General features: G+C 40.8%; 2 protein-coding genes and 1 long non-coding RNA gene across 3 annotated transcripts in view; 1 reads left to right on the top strand and 2 right to left on the bottom strand.

The window, feature by feature from the left end:
* The window catches only part of LOC109413884 (large ribosomal subunit protein eL13), a 258,035-nt gene that overhangs the window by 200,951 nt on the left and 39,364 nt on the right, over positions 1-17,720 (top strand). The window lies entirely within an intron of this gene.
* On the bottom strand, positions 5,433-7,114 carry LOC115266757 (uncharacterized). Its single transcript, XR_009999015.1, has 3 exons — positions 6,550-7,114; positions 6,253-6,486; positions 5,433-6,098 (listed from the first exon to the last, which is right to left on the bottom strand). It is a non-coding gene; the product is annotated as an uncharacterized LOC115266757 (long non-coding RNA).
* Positions 11,547-15,654, bottom strand: LOC134290258 (uncharacterized). Its single transcript, XM_062857357.1, has 2 exons — positions 11,773-15,654; positions 11,547-11,576 (listed from the first exon to the last, which is right to left on the bottom strand). Exons 1-2 carry the CDS (start codon positions 15,652-15,654, stop codon positions 11,547-11,549), a joined length of 3,912 nt encoding a protein of 1,303 aa, XP_062713341.1.

Genomic DNA, 17,720 nt, shown 5'->3' with positions numbered 1-17,720 from the left:
TCTTCCAGAAGTTTCTCGGGAAATCTTCCAGAAGTTTCTCGGGAAATCTTCCAGAAGTTCCTCGGGAATTCTTCCAGAAGTTCCTCGGGAATTATTTCAAAAGCTCCTCGGGAATTCTTCCAAAAGTTCCTCGGTAATTCTTTCAAAAGTTCCTCGGGAATTATTTGAAAAGCTCCTCGGGAATTCTTCAAGAAGTTCCTCGGGAATTGATTGATTGATTTGTCTTTATTAAAGAGACTTTCAGCCCTTGGCGGGTTCGTCTCTCAATTCCTCGGGAATTCCACCTCATATTCCAACGGAATCCTTCCAGAAGTTCTCAGAAATTCCTAGCCATCTGGGATGTATCCTATGAATTCAAGAAAATATTCTCCATCATTTATGTTAATCAAAAGCATCCCGGAAAATATTTAAATAATTTCTGAAAATCCCTAGGGATTCTCAGAAATTCCCAGTCATCTGGGATGTATCCTACGATTGTAAGAAAATATGCTCAATCATTTATGTGAGTCGGAAGCATCCCGGCAAATATTTAAATAATTTCTGAAAATTCCTAAGGATTCTCAGAAATTCCCAGTCATCTGGGATGTATTCTACGAATTTAAGAAAATACTCTCAATCATTTATGTGAGTTAAAAGCAACTCGGAAAATATTTGAATAATTCCTGAAAATTCCTAAGGATTCTCAGAAATTCCCAGTCATCTGGAATGTATTCTACGAATTTAAGAAAATATTCTCAATCATTTATGTGAGTCAAAAGCATCTCGGAAAATATTTAAATAATTACTGAAAATCCCAAGGGAAATCAGAAATTCCTAGCCATCTGGGATGTATCCTATGAATTTAAGAAAATATTCACAATCATTTATGTGAGTTAAAAGCATCTCGGAAAATATTTGAATAATTCCTGAAAATTCCTAAGGATTCTCAGAAATTCCCAGTCATCTGGAATGTATTCTACGAATTTAAGAAAATATTCTCAATTATTTATGTTAGTCAAAAGCATCCCGGAAAATATTTAAATAATTCCTGAAAATTACTAAGGATTCTCAGAAATTCCCAGTCATCTGGAATGTATTCTACGAATTTAAGAAAATATTCACAATCATTTATGTGAGTTAAAAGCAACTCGGAAAATATTTGAATAATTCCTGAAAATTCCTAAAGATTCTCAGAAATTCCCAGTCATCTGGAATGTATTCTACGAATTTAAGAAAATATTCTCAATCATTTATGTTAGTCAAAAGCATCCCGGAAAATATTTAAATAATTACTGAAAATCCTAAGGTTTCTCAGAAATTCCTAGCCATCTGGGATGTATCCTATGAATTTAAGAAATATTCTCCATCATTTATGTTAGTCAAAAGCATCCCGGAAAATATTTAAATAATTCCTGAAAATTACTAAGGATTCTCAGAAATTCCCAGTCATCTGGAATGTATTCTACGAATTTTAGAAAATATTCACAATCATTTATGTGAGTTAAAAGCAACTCGGAAAATATTTGAATAATTCCTGAAAATTCCTAAGGATTCTCAGAAATTCCCAGTCATCTGGAATGTATTCTACGAGTTTAAGAAAATATTCTCAATCATTTATGTTAGTCAAAAGCATTCCGGAAAATATTTAATTAATTACTGAAAATCCCAAGAATAATCAGAAATTCCTAGCCATCTGGGATGTATCCTATGAATTTAAGAAAATATTCTCAATCATTTATGTTAGCATCCCGGAAAATATTTAAATAATTACTGAAAATCCCAAGGATAATCAGAAATTCCTAGCCATCTGGGATGTATCCTATGAATTTAAGAAAATATTCTCAATCATTTATGTTAGTCAAAAGCATCCCGGAAAATATTTAAATAATTACTGAAAATTCCTACGGATTCTCAGAAATTCCCAGTCATCTGGAATGTATTCTACGAGTTTAAGAAAATATTCTCAATCATTTATGTTAGTCAAAAGCATCCCGGAAAATATTTAAATAATTACTGAAAATCCCAAGAATAATCAGAAATTCCTAGCCATCTGGGATGTATCCTATGAATTTAAGAAAATATTCTCAATCATTTATGTTAGTCAAAAGCATCCCGGAAAATATTTAAATAATTCCTGAAAATTCCTAAGGATTCTCAGAAATTCCCAGTCATCTGGAATGTATTCTACGAGTTTAAGAAAATATTCTCAATCATTTATTTGAGTTAAAAGCAACTCGGAAAATATTTGAATAATTCCTGAAAATTCCTAAGGATTTTCAGAAATTCCCAGGCATCTGGGATGTATTCTACGAATTTAAGAAAATATTCTCAATTATTTATGTTAGTCTAAAGCATCCCGGAAAATATTTAAATAATTACTGAAAATTCCAAGGATTCTCAGAAATTCCTAGCCATCTGGGATGTATCCTATGAATTTAGGAAATATTCTCCATCATTTATGTTAGTCAAAAGCATCCCGGAAAATATTTAAATAATTACTGAAAATCCCAAGGATTCTCAGAAATTCCCAGCCATCTGGGATGTATTCTACGAATTTGAAAAAATATTCTCTATAACTTATGTGAGTCAAAAGCATCCCGGCAAATATTTAAATAATTTCTGAAAATTCCTAAGGATTCTCAGAAATTCCCAGTCATCTGGGATGTATTCTACGAATTTAGGAAAATATTCTCTATCATTTATCTGTTTCAAAAGCATCTCGGAAAATATTTGAATAATTCCTGAAAATCCCTAGGGATTCGCTGAAATTCCCAGTCATCTGGGATGTATCCTACGGATTTAAGAAAATATTCTCAATCATTTATGTGAGTCAAAAGCATCTAGGAAAATATTTGAATAATTCCTGAAAACCCCTAGGGATTCGCAGAAATTCCTAGTCATCTGGGATGTATTCTACGAATTTAAGAAAATATTCTCAATCATTTATGTTAGTCAAAAGCATCCCGGAAAATATTAAAATAATTCCTGAAAATTACTAAGGATTCTCAGAAATTCCCAGTCATCTGGAATGTACACGGTGTTCAATAAGTTCGGATACACAGTAAAATTGAATTTATTTCCCATCTGTAATTCAGATTTGCAAAGTGAATGTGTTAATTGAAAGATCTCATAATACTGATCAAATACAGTATATGTTTTGAAATAAACTGTCCTTTATCCTTTTGTAATAATTGCAAATGTGTCTCAAGTTCCTTTCGGCCGGCACGCACGTCTGTCATTGGTATTCCGTCTAGTTTTTATTGAGTAATGGTATTAATTTAAATCAAATTAGGTTATTGTCCTCAGCATAAGTGGTAGCAACTATGGCCATACGAAATAATCTATAAGATTCAGATTGGGTGAAGTACGGGCTCATTTTATTTAGATCTTTAAAATTGCTAAAATTGCCGCTGTACCTGTTCCAATGATTTTTGTTTTGTCAAAAAGCAAGGGTGCGTTATATCTCAGTTTAATCCATAATTATCTTTTCCACAACTTGATTATATCCCTATTGTGGCAAATTTTAACCAAGATTGGCTTTATATAATGTATTTATGCCTTTTCATAGATTTAAGCACATTTTGACTAAACTTGCAAATTTATCACCATATCATCACTGAAATAGAAGTGTTAAGCTTTTTTCTATTAATTTAGATATTTTAATTTAGTATAGTGAGATGTAAATTTAAAAGTCAACGTTTTAGACTTCTGTAGCTTGAGCAACTTTTCGAAAATTATTCCAGCGTGCCGGAGCTAACAAACTTTAGATACATCTAAGGCTTATATAAAAAAGTAGAAAAAGACTTTATTCAAAACCATATGCTATATTTGACCAGTGTTATATGACCTTTCAATAAATACATTTACTTTGAAAATCTGAATTACAGTTGTGTAGTTAATTCAAGTTATATGGTGTATCCGAACTTATTGAACACCCTGTATTCTACGAATTTAAGAAAATATTCACAATCATTTATGTGAGTTAAAAGCAACTCGAAAAATATTTGAATAATTCCTGAAAATTCCTAAGGATTCTCAGAAATTCCCAGTCATCTGGAATGTATTCTACGAATTTAAGAAAATATTCTCAATCATTTATGTTAGTCAAAAGCATCCTGGAAAATATTTAAATAATTACTGAAAATCCCAAGGATTCTCAGAAATTCCTAGCCATCTGGGATGTATCCTATGAATTTAGGAAATATTCTCAATCATTTATATTAGTCAAAAGCATCCCGGAAAATATTTAAATAATTACTGAAAATCCCTAGGGATTCTCAGAAATTCCCAGCCATCTGGGATGTATTCTACGAATTTAGGAAAATATTCTCTATCATTTAGCTGTGTCAAAAGCATCTCGGAAAATATTTGAATAATTTCTGAAAATCCCTTAGGATTCTAAGAAATTTCGAACTGTCTGGAATGTATTATAAGAACTATGAACACAATTCATAATTACTTATAGGGGTCAACAGCTACATGCATTTTTTTTTAATAATTACTGAAAATCACTAGAGATTTTCAAAAATTGCCAGTCATCTGGGATGTATTCAACGAATAAAAGAAAATATCCTCCATCATTTATCGTCAGTTAGTCAGTTAGAGATATCATTGGAGGAATCTCAAAGGGAATCTTGCGAATCTTATCTTAACCTTTTTCTTCTCACGATTTTCAACAACTATTTCTATGCCAAAAAGCATTTATAAAATAAGCGCACCAACAAAAGTCAATGCAACTTGGTTCAATTTATCAAAATAAGAACTTGGAAAAGACGTTTATTTGCATTTGCAAAAATATAATCTTTTTTATCATCGGATATGCACAATATGCATGACGACACAGATGAGGATTCGTTTAAATATTACGTAACGCTAAGAGGAGAGGGAGGGGATTCAGCGCTGCGTTACTCTTCATAAAAAAAATTCCATACAAAAGTTGTTACGTGGAAAACGAAGGGGGTCTAAAACTGGCTAATTTTGCGTTACGTAATATTTGAATGAACCCTGAATATTTCCAAAAATATTGCTGCATACTCTTTTATTTTTATTCCGTTTGTCCCGAGTTCGTCGAAAATCGATGAAGCTCTAGAGCAAGCATGGGAAGTAGAGAGTTGAAGCTCGAAATACCTTTAGAAATCTTTTGCGAATATCGGGACGAATCCCTGAAAGAATTTTTGAAAGGAAATCTTTGGAAGAATTCCGGGAGTATTAACAATACAAATTTCAAAAGAAATAATCTCTTATTTATCCCGGAGATAATACATGGAGAACTTCCTATGGAAATGCTAGGAGAAAATACTATAAGGAATACTGGGACAAATCCCGGCAAGAATTCTCGGAGGAATCCCTTGGGAAATCATTAGAAGAATCACTTCATAAAAAAAAAATGCCACAAATTTTGCTTCCTAAAAGAAGTTTCGCCCTGCCGCACCAATAAACCATGAAAGCAGAAGTGCAATTATTCATGGTTTTTTGAATCCAAATAGGGAAAGTGACGTATTCCCGGCAAATTTGATTTCTTCGTCATCTTTTTATATCGATTAAACTCAAAGTTGGCGTCAAATCTTCCTAACCAAGCTGAATTGTACAATCAAGTTTCAAGAAATTTGGCCTGCAAAAACCCCCCTTGATGAAGAAAACAAACATGCCGATAATACCCTTAGTCACCCTACATAATGTACTGTCCCATGCATACCATTTCTTCAATACGTACGTTTAAAATACTTATTCTAAAGCCTCCTTCCTACTTCTCGATGATCGAGATTTTCATCGCATGCGTCAGCGTAAACGTGAAGCCCTGTTGCATCGCAGGCGGCCCCGTTGCAAATTCCACAAATGCATATCATGCCGGTTGGGCACCATAGTACTGGCCGCTTCATCGGCATCGGAATTCTTCTTTCAAGATTTCTTGTCCTACGGGTGGACCGGCTTGGATGCCCTTCGGCTGTTCATTTGTTTTGGCAATCACTTTGGTCACTGTCGATCTTGGTCTGTCGCTGTCCAGCTGGTTGATGCGCAATCGTAGTTCATAGAACGGGAAGGTTGCATGGTTCGCGTTGCGTTTGTGGCTCTTGCGATTTTCTTGAAGACGAGGCGATGATGTCAAGAATTTGACCGAACTGACAAAAAGAAAGCATAAAGCAACTTGTTTAACTTTGGTGCATCATAATCATCAGTAATCTTTATCCGACAATCCAGAGGAAACGGATATTGCTCCTTCGGCTTGGCGGGCGCTTTTGGTTTCAGTTTTTTGTAAATTGTTTCACCACCTACCTTTTCATTCGGCCCGGAGGCAACTTTCCATTCGGGTTGCGCCGCATCAGAGGGAATCGCATATGTGGAGACATCACCGTTTCCCGCATGTGTGGCATTGGCCAAGGCATCATCGACATCGGACCTATTGGTGGACCTCCGAATCGGCCATCCAGTTGCAGTCCCGACTTGAGGGCCTACAGCTCCCTTACGACGACCGGCCAGCCGGATTAGAAATTTATTATTTTCCTTGACCTGAAAAAAAAATAGTTTAACTGCTAGGCTTACGTTAAATCTAATAAATACAATACAACTTACCCTTCTTTAGGGTCTTGCGGATATTGCACTTGTGGTTACGGAAGTTGTTCTAATACCGGTACTCGTACGGATGTACCTACTTCTAAAACCGGTTATTTGTCTCCACTTGGCACCGCCGATCTTCTTCACAACTAGGCAGAAAATTTTTTCGCACGTACTGCTTTCGCTGCCGATGCCCTACATCCGACAGGGACTTTCCGGCGGATTTTTTTTCACAATTGGGTTTTTAAGTTAAGAAAAATGTATTGATTTTATGATTTTATACGAAAGAGCACCTTTTTCTGAACCACCATGATTTTTTTCAGATTTTTAGAACTTCATTTTGGTACCTAAAATCGATTTCGAATAGATTTTTTGAAAGCACCTTTTGACAGCTGGCCAACTGCTTGACAGCTCCATCCAGTATAAAATGCGACGAGGGGTGATTCGACAAATCGCTCCCATACAAACTTCAAACTGATTTTTAAATAGGTTCCCGGGCACCAAAATTCATGAAAATTTGGATTTCGGCTCAGTTTTGCATGCAGATTCTGAATATGGAATTATCTCAACACCACTAAAGAAGCCAATTTGTTCACCTTTTGGGACCACAGCGGTGAATATTTTATTACACAAATTCGCGGAAATTGAAAAAATTAATCAAACAAAATCTGGAGCTCGATTTGAAAAGGTCGTATGTGCTTTTGTCGATTAAAAATTCGATCAGTTGGATTCGCTTATTATAGCAAAAACCGTTGAAATTGGACAAAGTTGATACAAACAGCTGAATCATAACAAAACAGGCTTTCCGTTCCATCATTATAAGTCTCCAAAATATCTTCCCTATTGCTACAATAACTAAAATAAACTGATCGAATTTTATATCGACAAATGTACATACGACCTATTTAAATCGAGCTCCAGAAATATAATTTTCCTTTTGTTTCCTTTTGTTGCAGCAGCGACGCACCCAGCACGGAGGAAGTTAGGCGTTCGACAATGTTAGGCATTTGTTAGTTATGTTGCTCATCGAAAATTTTTGGAGAGCATAAATCATAACCCCGAATTTATGCTGAATGTTCGATTTTTTCGCGCATCATTGACAGTTGAGCAAATGGCAGTGGAAAAACACTTTGTTAGTTGCGGCAGCTTAAAAATCGCGTTCGTCGGTCCAAGGGCGTAGCCAGCTTTTCGGCCAGGGGGGGGGGGGGGGGGGGCAAGCACCCTTACACTGAAAACCACTTTGCAGTAACAAGGAGTTCAAATACTTGATCATTTAAAAAAAAATAAAAGTGAAGTATGAAATATGGATGATTAACAGGAATGGTTCAATGGAAGAATCATATATGATTATAATCCTGAGGAATTTCCTAACAAATGCCATCATGAGTTATAATTTATCCAGCAGTTTCTCCAGAAATTTCTTTAATATTTTTCCAGGTTATTTCAATGTAGATATTCCAGCAGAAACTACCGTCGGAAAACTTGCAGTAATTCCTTTGGGAATACTTTCAGAAATTTATTCAATAATTCCTCCAGAAGTTTTATTACGCATTTCACCATGCATTCTTTTGAGAATTTCCCCAGTAATTCTTAACAAATCTCTCTCTCTCTTCTTGGCGTAACGTCCTCATTGGGACAAAGCCTGCTTCTCAGCTTAGTGTTCTATGAGCACTTCCACAGTTATTAACTGAGAGCTTCCTCTGCCAATGACCATTTTGCATGCGTATATCGTGTGGCAGGCACGAAGATACTCTATGCCCAAGGAAGTCAAGGAAATTTCCTTTACGAAAAGATCCTGGACCGACCGGGAATCGAACCCGTCACCCTCAGCATGGTCATGCTGAATACCCGTGCGTTTACCGCCTCGGCTATATGGGCCCTATCAAATATGGGCCCTTAACAAATATCTTTCTTAATTCCACCAGAAATCCGTTTGAGAAGCTCCAGAAAATACTTTAAGAATTTCTCCGGGAATTCTTTCAAAAATTCCAATCAAACTAAGATTCCTTTCCTTGAGGAAAACCCTAAGAAATTTTTGGATGAATTTCTTCGAAAAATCCTTTAATGAATTCCTTCGGAATTACCGGAAAAAAAATCTTTGAAAATTTCTAAAGGAATTCATTCGGAAATTCCTGGAGGAATATCTTTGGAAATTGCTAGAGGAATGCATTCGGAAATTTTTAAAGGAATCAATTAAAAAAAAATTCAGGAATTTATTTCGAAAATCCTTGAGGAATTCCACCGGAAATTCCTTGAAAAATTCTTCAGAAATTCCTTGAGGAATTCCTTCATTTCTAAAGCTCCTTGAGAAATTCCATAAGACATTCCTCGAGAGTTCTTCTACGATTTCCTTTAGAAGATTCTTCGGGAATTCCTTGAGGAATTTCTTTGAAATAGATTTAGAATATTCCTTGAGGAACTCCTTCGGAGTTTCCTCGAGGAATTTCTTCGGAAATTCGTGGAGGGATTCCGTCGGAAAATTTCTGGAAGAATTCCTTTGGAAATTCACGTAGGAATTCCTTCGGAAAATTATTTAGAAATTCCTTCGCAAAATTCCTGGAGGAATTCATTCGGAAATTCATGGAGGAATTCCTTCGGACATTCATGGAGGAATTCCTTCGGAAATTCCAGGAGGACATCCTTTAAAAATTCCAAGAGGAATTCCTTTGAAAATTCCTAGAAGAATTTCTTCGGAAATTCTTGGAGGATTTACTCCGGAAAATCTTCGGAAATTCGTAGAGGAATTCCGTCGGAAAATTTCTGGAGGAATTCATTCGGAAATTCATGGAGGCATTCATTTGGAAAATCCTTTAGAAATTCCTTGACAAAATTCCTGGAGGAATTTGTTCGGGTTTTCGTGAGGAATTCTTCCGAAAATTCCTTGAGGAATACCTTCAAAAATTCTTGGAGGAATTCATCCGGAAATTTCTGTGAGAATTCCTTCCCAAATTCCTGAAGCAATTCTTTCGAAAATATTGAAAAAAATTCACTAAAAGTCTCATGAGATATCCCTTCTGAAATTCCACAAGGAATTTCTTTAAAAATCTTTCAAAACTTTCTTGAAAAAATATTTCGGAAATTCCTGAAGAAATGCTTTTTGTGATTTTTATTTCCTAGAGGAACTCATTCGGAAATTTTTTGAAGAATTCCTTTAAAAATGCCTTGATGAGGAAAATTCGGAAATTGTTAAAGGAGTTCGTTTGGAAATTTTTTTGACATGTGTCTGAAATGTCTTATGGACAACCTTTGGAAATTTCGTAAGAAATTGTTTGATAAGTTCGTTGAGGATTTTTTTCGGTTTTTTTATAAATCTTTACGAAATTCCTCAAGGAATTCCAACGAAAGATCCTTGAGGAGTTTCTTCGGAAATTCCTCAAGAAATTCCTTCAAAAATGTATTTCGGAACTCCTGTGAAAATTTGAGAAACTTCTCCAAACATTCCTTCAGAAACACGTTTGGGGATTATGTGAGAAAATCCTAAGGAAATTTTTTGAGGACAACCGTCAAAAATTTTTGGAGGAATTCATTCGGAAATTTTTGGAGGTATTTCAAGTCAAATCCATAAGAAATTTCTTTGGAAATTCCGGGAGGGATTTCTTTGGAAATTCGTAGAGGAATTCCTTCGGAAATTCAGGAGAAAATCCTTTGAAAATTCCAGGAGAAATTACTTTGAAAATTCCTGGAGGAATTCCTACGGAAATTGCTGGACAAACTCCTCCGGAAACTGATGGAGAAATTCTTCGGGAAAATCCTGGAGGTATTCCTCGGAAAATCCTGAAGGAATTCCCTCGGAAATTCTTGGAGGAATTCCTTCTAGAATTCGTGGAGGATTTCTTTCGGTAATTCCTTGTGGAATTTCTTCGGAAATACCTGGTGAAATTCATTTGAAAATCCCTGGAGGAATTCCACCGGAAACTACTGCAGGAATGCCCTCGGAAATTCCAGGAGGAATTCCTTCGGAAATTGCTGGAAGATTTCCTTCGGAAATTCCTGAAGGAATTCCTTCGAAAATTTATGAAGGAATTCCTTCGGAAATTCCAGGAGGAGTTCCTTCGGAAATTGCAGAAAGAATTTCTTTGAAAATTCCTGGAGGATCTCCTTCGGAAATTCCTGGAGGATTTCCTCCGGAAATTTGTGATGAAATTCATCCCGAAATTCATGGAGGAATTTCTAAGGAAATTCCTGGAGGAATTCCTTTGAAAATTCGTGGAGGAATTTCTTCAGAAATTCGTGAATGAATTCTTTCGGAAAATTTCTGGAGCAATTCCTTCGGAAATTCATGGAGGAACTCCTTCGGAAAATGCTTTAGGATTTCCTTCGCAAAATTCCTGGGGGAATTCCTTCGGAAATTCATGGAGGATTTCCTTCGGTATTTCCTGGAGGAATTCCTGCGGAAATTCCTCGAGGAATTTCTTCGGAAATTCGTGGAGGGATTCCGTCGGAAAATTTCTGGAAGAATTCCTTTGGAAATTCACGTAGGAATTCCTTCGGAAAATTCTTTAGAAATTCCTTCGTAAAATTCCTGGAGGATTTCATTCGGAAATTCATGGAGGAATTCCTTCGGACATTCATGAAGGAATTCCTTCGGAAATTCCAAGAGGACATCCTTTAAAAATTCCAAGAGGAATTCCTTTGAAAATTCCTAGAAGAATTTCTTCGGAAATTCTTGGAGGATTTCCTCCGTAAATTCGTAGAGGAATTCCGTCGGAAAATTTCTGGATGAATTCATTCGGCAATTCATGGAGGCATTCATTCGGAAAATCATTTAGAAATTCCTTGGCAAAATTCCTGGAGGAATTTGTTCGGGTTTTCGTGAGGAATTTCTTCGAAAATTCATGGAGAGATTTCTTCGGACATTCATTGTTTGGGGCTCCGCAGTGCCTCAAACGGGGATTTTCTTTCCTCGGAAAGAAAACACAGGTTTACACTTGAACCACTTTATTTACTTCACTTGGCGTTGTCCAAGCCACGCCAACGCTTGTAAGTACACTTCACTTGTAACTTATCACTTCACACTACTTGACCGTTAGCCGGGTCAAATGATACTATTTTCGCAGTACGTCGGTCCATGTTCGCTTTTATAGCGCTCAAAAATGTTGCACGACAAGAATTCGAAAACTCCAGAACAATCCGGAAATCTGGTGTCACTGCAACACACGCGGTCGGCGCGATGACGGCGATGATGATGATGACGCTGAGTTCCCGACGGTGGCGGTGGCGGCAGCGCGCGTGGTCACTCACGAGCGCGTGTTTACATTGATGAGTGACGATGATCGTGGTGCTGGCGGCGGGTGAGCAACTTGCTGCTGTGCTCCCGCGTTTGACGTTTTCCATCTTCTCTTGCGTGATAGGGGAAAGTGGGGCACATTTTCCACCGGAGCGTACTTGTCGGTAGCGAACATGCACCCCCGGGCTGGAAGTCATCTGAAGCACTGCAATGTGGATTGCAGTTGTCTTCGATCGGTAAAGTTTGGAGATTTCTCGTATGTAGGTTGTTCCGCCAATCCTCACGTCGACAGCTCGCATCACTCCTTTGCGATGGCTGGGATGCAGCACATTGATCCGCTGGCATAGCTCGTTGGCTTCCATGCGATGAATTTCATCCGCTAGCGTCTCATGCTGGATAACCTTCACGATGAGTTCCAGAGAATCTCGTAACTCTGGAATCGATGGACGATGACTGGTAACGCGCTGTGAGGCGTTCTTTAGTCGGCAGTTCCGAATAAATCGCTGAACTAGAGCAGTTACACGCTGTAATTTACGAAATGAGCTGTACTTTGAAAATAGAGGCAGCTCATCTTGGTTGATTTCGGATGCAGTGACGATCGGTGTTGCTCGTATCTCCGAGATAGCATCGTCAGGAAGGTCTGCTGGAATCTCCACATCGTAATCTGCACATTGAAGAAACTTGGGCTCAGTCCACCACAACTCGCCGGTACGCAGTGCTTCTGGCAGCCATCCTCGCGAGACGACGTCAGCCGGGTGTTCCTTCATTGAAATGTACCTCCATTGTACACTCGACGATCCCATGAGCAGCTGTATTTTCTCAATACGGTTCCGCACGAAGGCCTGCAGGGATACCAGCTTGGCGATGTTGATAACCGGAGAAAGAAGGCCAATCAGGTCGAAGAGCTTCCTGATTTCGGGTAGCACAGATCGCTTGGACGGAGGTTTCAAATAGTCGGTAAGATTATTCGCGTCGAATGCAAACTCATCCCGCTGCGGACTCCAGGTCAAAACTAGAGTTTTCAGGACTCCTTCGCAGCCGTCAGTCAGATGCACCAACTCCCCACGGTCTGATTCAGGGATGCGTTCAAGCAACTTTGGAGAGTTGGAGCTCCACTTATGGACAGGGAACCCAGCGGATTTCAGCATTCCAATAAGCTGGGTCTGGCATTCGATGGCTTCGGCTACGGTATCAGCTCCAGATAAGATGTCTTCGACGTAGCAATCTTCTCGGATGATGTTCGCAGCGATGGGGAAGGAGTCGGCCTCGTCGATACTCAGCTGCAACAAACACCTTGTTGCGAGGAATGGGGCGCACGCTGTTCCATACGTCACCGTTGTCAACTCCAGTACCCGAAGAGGTTGCGCAGGATCATCTCGCCAGAAGATCCTTTGGAAGCATGAATGGGCTGGAACTACCTTGATCTGCCGATACATCTTCGAAATATCAGCCGTGAACACAACGAAGTGCTTCCGGAAGCGAACGAGGATGACGAAGATGTCGTTCTGCACTGTTGCTCCCACCAGAAGAGCTTGATTGAGAGCAACGTCAGATGGCGAAGCCTTGGCTGATGCATCGAACACCACACGAAGCTTTGTACTGGAGCTCGATGGACGAAGTACCGCATGATGGGGCATGTAGTACCGGGGTTGACTCGGTGCATTGCAATCCTCGATGATCTCTCGGCAGTGTCCCAGGGCTTCGTAGTCGTCGATGAACTTGCTGTACTGGAGTTTGAGAGCAGGATCCTTCTTCATCCGCCTTTCAAGGGAAAAGAAGCGACGCAGGGCTAACTCTCGGTTGTCCTTCAGCTGGGGAGGATATTCTCGGAAAGGCAGCGACACAACATATCTGCCGTCCACGTCTCGATAGTGGGTATCCTGAAACTTCTTTTCGCATTCCTCCTGGTCCGTAGGTTGATCAGCATCGTTGACTTCTTCGACTTCCCAAAACCTTTTCATGGTCTCGGAGAGTGTGCTGGCTGTGGATACGTAGCACTGCTGATCGTTCTGCTCTTCCTCGATGTCACCAGCGACCACCCATCCAAACTGCGTCTCCTGGAGGTCGGGCAAGTCCTCTCGCAGCTGGATTCTTCCCAATTTGAGCAGTCGGAGGAAATGGGATACGCCAAGCAGCATATCGATTTGGCCAGGCGTATTGAACTCGGGATCAGCCAGAAACACGGATGTCGGAATCGGCCACTTCGATATATCCAGCTGGGTCGTGGGGATGACTCCTGTCACCTTGGGAATCACCAAGCATTCGACCATCGTTGAGAAGTCAGTGTACCTGGATTCGACTGCCACTGTCAACTTCTCATGAGCGCAAGTCCTGGCTGCACCTACTCCCGTAATTGGTACAAGCGTTGGAGCCCGGTGTACCGCAAGACGATCTGCCATACTCCGTGAAATAAAGCTCATCTGCGATCCAGAATCCAGAAGCACACGACAGGGTACCTTCCTGTTGCAGAGGTCTCGCAAATTCACCAGAGCTGTCATGAGCATCACCGTCTTCTGTTCCAATGGTTGGTTGTTCGGAACAGCCGTGTTTGACGATGATCGAGAAGGTAACTGCGATGGCGACGCCGGTTGGTTCACTGCAGCCGGTTGAGCGAGCTTCTCTGGTGATGGCCTCGGGATCTCATGCAGAAGCGTGTGGTGCCTTCGCTGGCACTCCGCACAAGTCTTCCTGGATGGGCACTTGGCGGATCGATGTCCTGGACTTAGGCAGTTGAAGCATAGGTTCAACTCCTTTACCTTCTCTGTACGTTGCGCGGTGGTCCACTTGTTGAACGTAGGGCACTCGAAGTGGCGATGATCCTCGTTACACAGAAGACAACGCTGGGGTTTGCTCGTCGGGGTTGCAGCGTGCACTTTCTGGCTTGTAGACTTCGTGTTGGATAGCCTGATGCTTCCTTCCTTCGTTGTAGATGCTTGGTGTTGACGGTTCTGGAATCGCTCCAACACCTGACACTCGTTCTGCAGGAATTGCATTGTCTTGTCGAAGTCAGGCAGCTTACCGTGCTCCTGGGTCCTTTCCCACAGCTGAAGTGTCTGGTCATCCAGTCGGGCCGTGACGATCTTTGTCAGCAAGAGGCCAGACATCGCGTCGACCTTTACGCCTTGGTACTCTAGTCCTCCGATGTGCCGGTTGACCGCCTTGACCAGCTCCAGCAGGTCCTTGTGGTTCCTCTTCGCAATCGGCTTCAGCTCCAAGAGACCCGCCAGATGGGTGTCAACGATCACACGAGGATTTTCGAATTGGTCTTGAAGCTGCTTCCAGGTTTGCTGGAAGTTATTCTCCTGGATCATCTTTGCTGTAATCCATCCGGACGCTTCGCTTATCAGGGCCTTGTCCAGATGGTGCAGCTTCATGGCGTCGGATTCATTGCTGCGCACGACGATGTCCTCAAACATCGCTCGAAACTTCGGCCAATTCTCCACTTTCCCATCGAAGCTGGGAATCGGAGCTCGCAACGGTTGTTGCTGGATGATGACCTGTGGGTTGCCGGTTGCCATTGCAGGAGCACCACCGGCAGTCAGCTTCGTGGAGAGCCGCTCGAGTCGATCCGTCGCTTCGATATGCAGCATGTCGAAAGCCATCTGCACTTCACCCTGCTCCTCGAATTTGGACGGCGGTGTAGCATCCAGCACTTCTCGGTGAGCTGCTTCGTACTCCTGGTAGTGCAGCTCCAGCCTCTTCGCGAAGACCTTCAGCAGTGAAGGCGTAATCTTCGTCGGATCGTCCTCTGCTTCCTCCAGGGTTTGGTTAATCATTGTGACCTTCCTCTTGATTTGGCCACGGTGATAGATGAGGGTCTTGACGTCATCCATCTCTTCCTCCTGCTTGCCCTTTTTCTTACTCGCCGACTTCGGTGTGTGATTCAGAGGCGACATTTCTCTTCGTCACACGCACTTCGTTTGGGTGAGGGGTTACGACCGACGGTAGGTCGAAGTTCTCCTCTTCGGTGTTCTCGCAGGTTGTCACCGACAGTGCCGATCTCTTCTGACCGACGGGGATCCTCGGCTGGTCTCCTTGTTGACCAGGGGAACCACTCACTTGTGCCGATCTCCTCGCTGACCGGCGGAAAATCCTCCTGGGGAAAGGGTCCCGTTTCCACTGATCGCTTCTCGACCAGCAGAAAGCTTCGCTGAGACCGACCGACTCGTCGATCGGTAGAAATCCTTCGACGGGATGGTGTCTTTGCCGGCGGCAAAGAAGACACCGTTGGTGCCGATCGTCCACAGACCGGCAGAGATTCCTTAGCTGGTCGCTTCGTTGACCAGGGGAACTAATCACTGTACCGATCCCTTGTTGACCGGCGGTCTCCAGGGATAGGGTCCTGCTTCCACTGATTGTTCCTTAAATCAGCAGAAGGCCTCGCTGACACCGACCGCCTCGTCGATCGGTATAAGTCCTCCGATGGGATGGTGTCTTTGCCGGCGGCAAAGAAGACACCGTTGGTGCCGATCGTCCACAGACCGGCAGGGATCCTCGGCTGGTCGCCTCGTTGACCAGGGGAACTACTCACTTGTGCCGATCCCTTGTTGACCGGCGTTCTCCAGGGATAGGGTCCTTCTTCCACTGATTGCTCCTCAAATCAGCAGAAGGCCTCGACGGGTTGGTATCCTTGCCGGCGGCAAGGTGTCGTTAGCTCCGGTCGGCTCGCTGACCGGCAGAGATGGCATCCCGGATAAAAACTAACCATAGGGTGTATGGTGAAAACCATTCCTGCACCATACAGTGTACCAGCTACAATAAAGTGTATTGTAATGAAATGGTTCGCTATACTATACATTTACATTGGATTTTTATGTAACAATATTTTATACTGTTTTTCTTACGTTTGAACCATTCACTTTTCCGAAACATTATTTTTCCGTGAATTTTTAATTATTTCTGGTGTTCGATTTGAATAGATCGTATGTTTGCTGTGATTCCTATGCAGATTCGACCTATTCTAATCGAACACCAGATTTATTCAGTTTAAGATTTTTTCCATGCTTTGTTTTGTTGATGTTTGTGACTTTTTTGATGCAAAGGAAAGGAAAGAGAAAAAAGTGAATAAGTTGAAACATCAATTTAACCTTTTGGAATCGATTTTTTTTTCGCCGCTGTCGACGCAACCTCGCTGGTGTCGAACACGTTTGTTATGCTCGGTTTCATCGCCGTAACCCGTAACGTGGGTAGATCACCTTGGAATGGTGCGTTACGGTGTAAGATCTACCATTACCAAGACCATTACAAGTTTGGATCTTGCTATTTTCCAGCCAGGTTTATTTAAATGCAGGAACATTCCAGGATCAAGATTTTGTGTACTTTTTTACACTATGTATTTATTTATTTTTTTTATTCTATTTATTTTTCACTGCTAATATACCGTTTGTTTCAGAGGGATGGAGGTAAATTATATAAATAACGATTTACAAAATTATAACAGTGGAGAACGTATCACAATTTAATACTTTTTTCTATTTCAGATTTACAAGCAGGCAATCAGCGATAAAAACGGCGAAGTATCTCTTTCTTTGAAAAGGTCAACATTACCGTACGATACAGTGACAAGTAGACCACGTTTTCCGCGTCGATTTATTCGTGCCGAGTTCCATAATTTCGATTTCTTTTTCGAACATTTACGATAATGTATTTCTGTTCATCACATTTTCAACTTATATTACGCGTTGTGAACGTTCGCGGATAATAAATATGTACAACGGTTTTATTATCTGCAATCTTATTAACACGGGAACGCGAAAAAAAAGTAATACAAGAACATAGATGAAACTCAAAAGCAACGATTCTAGTTGTTTAGTTGTCCAGTTTTCTCGTAATGCTACGGTGCGGGTTTCGGTTTTTCAGCATTGGCAGCAACACTAAACGGAATTGCATATAGTTTATTTTCTGACTGAGAAACGATAAGCTTAAAACGTGCGTTATAACGAGTTGATCCGACATAAGCGTG

This window comes from Aedes albopictus, chromosome 3, assembly GCF_035046485.1.
Source record: "Aedes albopictus strain Foshan chromosome 3, AalbF5, whole genome shotgun sequence".
NCBI classification, from domain to species: Eukaryota; Metazoa; Arthropoda; class Insecta; order Diptera; family Culicidae; genus Aedes; species Aedes albopictus.
Note: the sequence above shows the minus strand (reverse complement) of the source record. Positions and strands in the feature narration are given on the sequence as shown.

Bases quoted from the DNA above. Each gene is read 5' to 3' on its own strand.
- LOC134290258 (XM_062857357.1), bottom strand. From the start codon at position 15,654: ATGTCGCCTCTGAATCACACACCGAAGTCGGCGAGTAAGAAAAAGGGC. The intron at 11,577-11,772 runs GTGAGTGACCAC...CTGCGAAAATAG, and splicing joins ATCAATGTAAACACGCGCTC to TATCATTTGACCCGGCTAAC.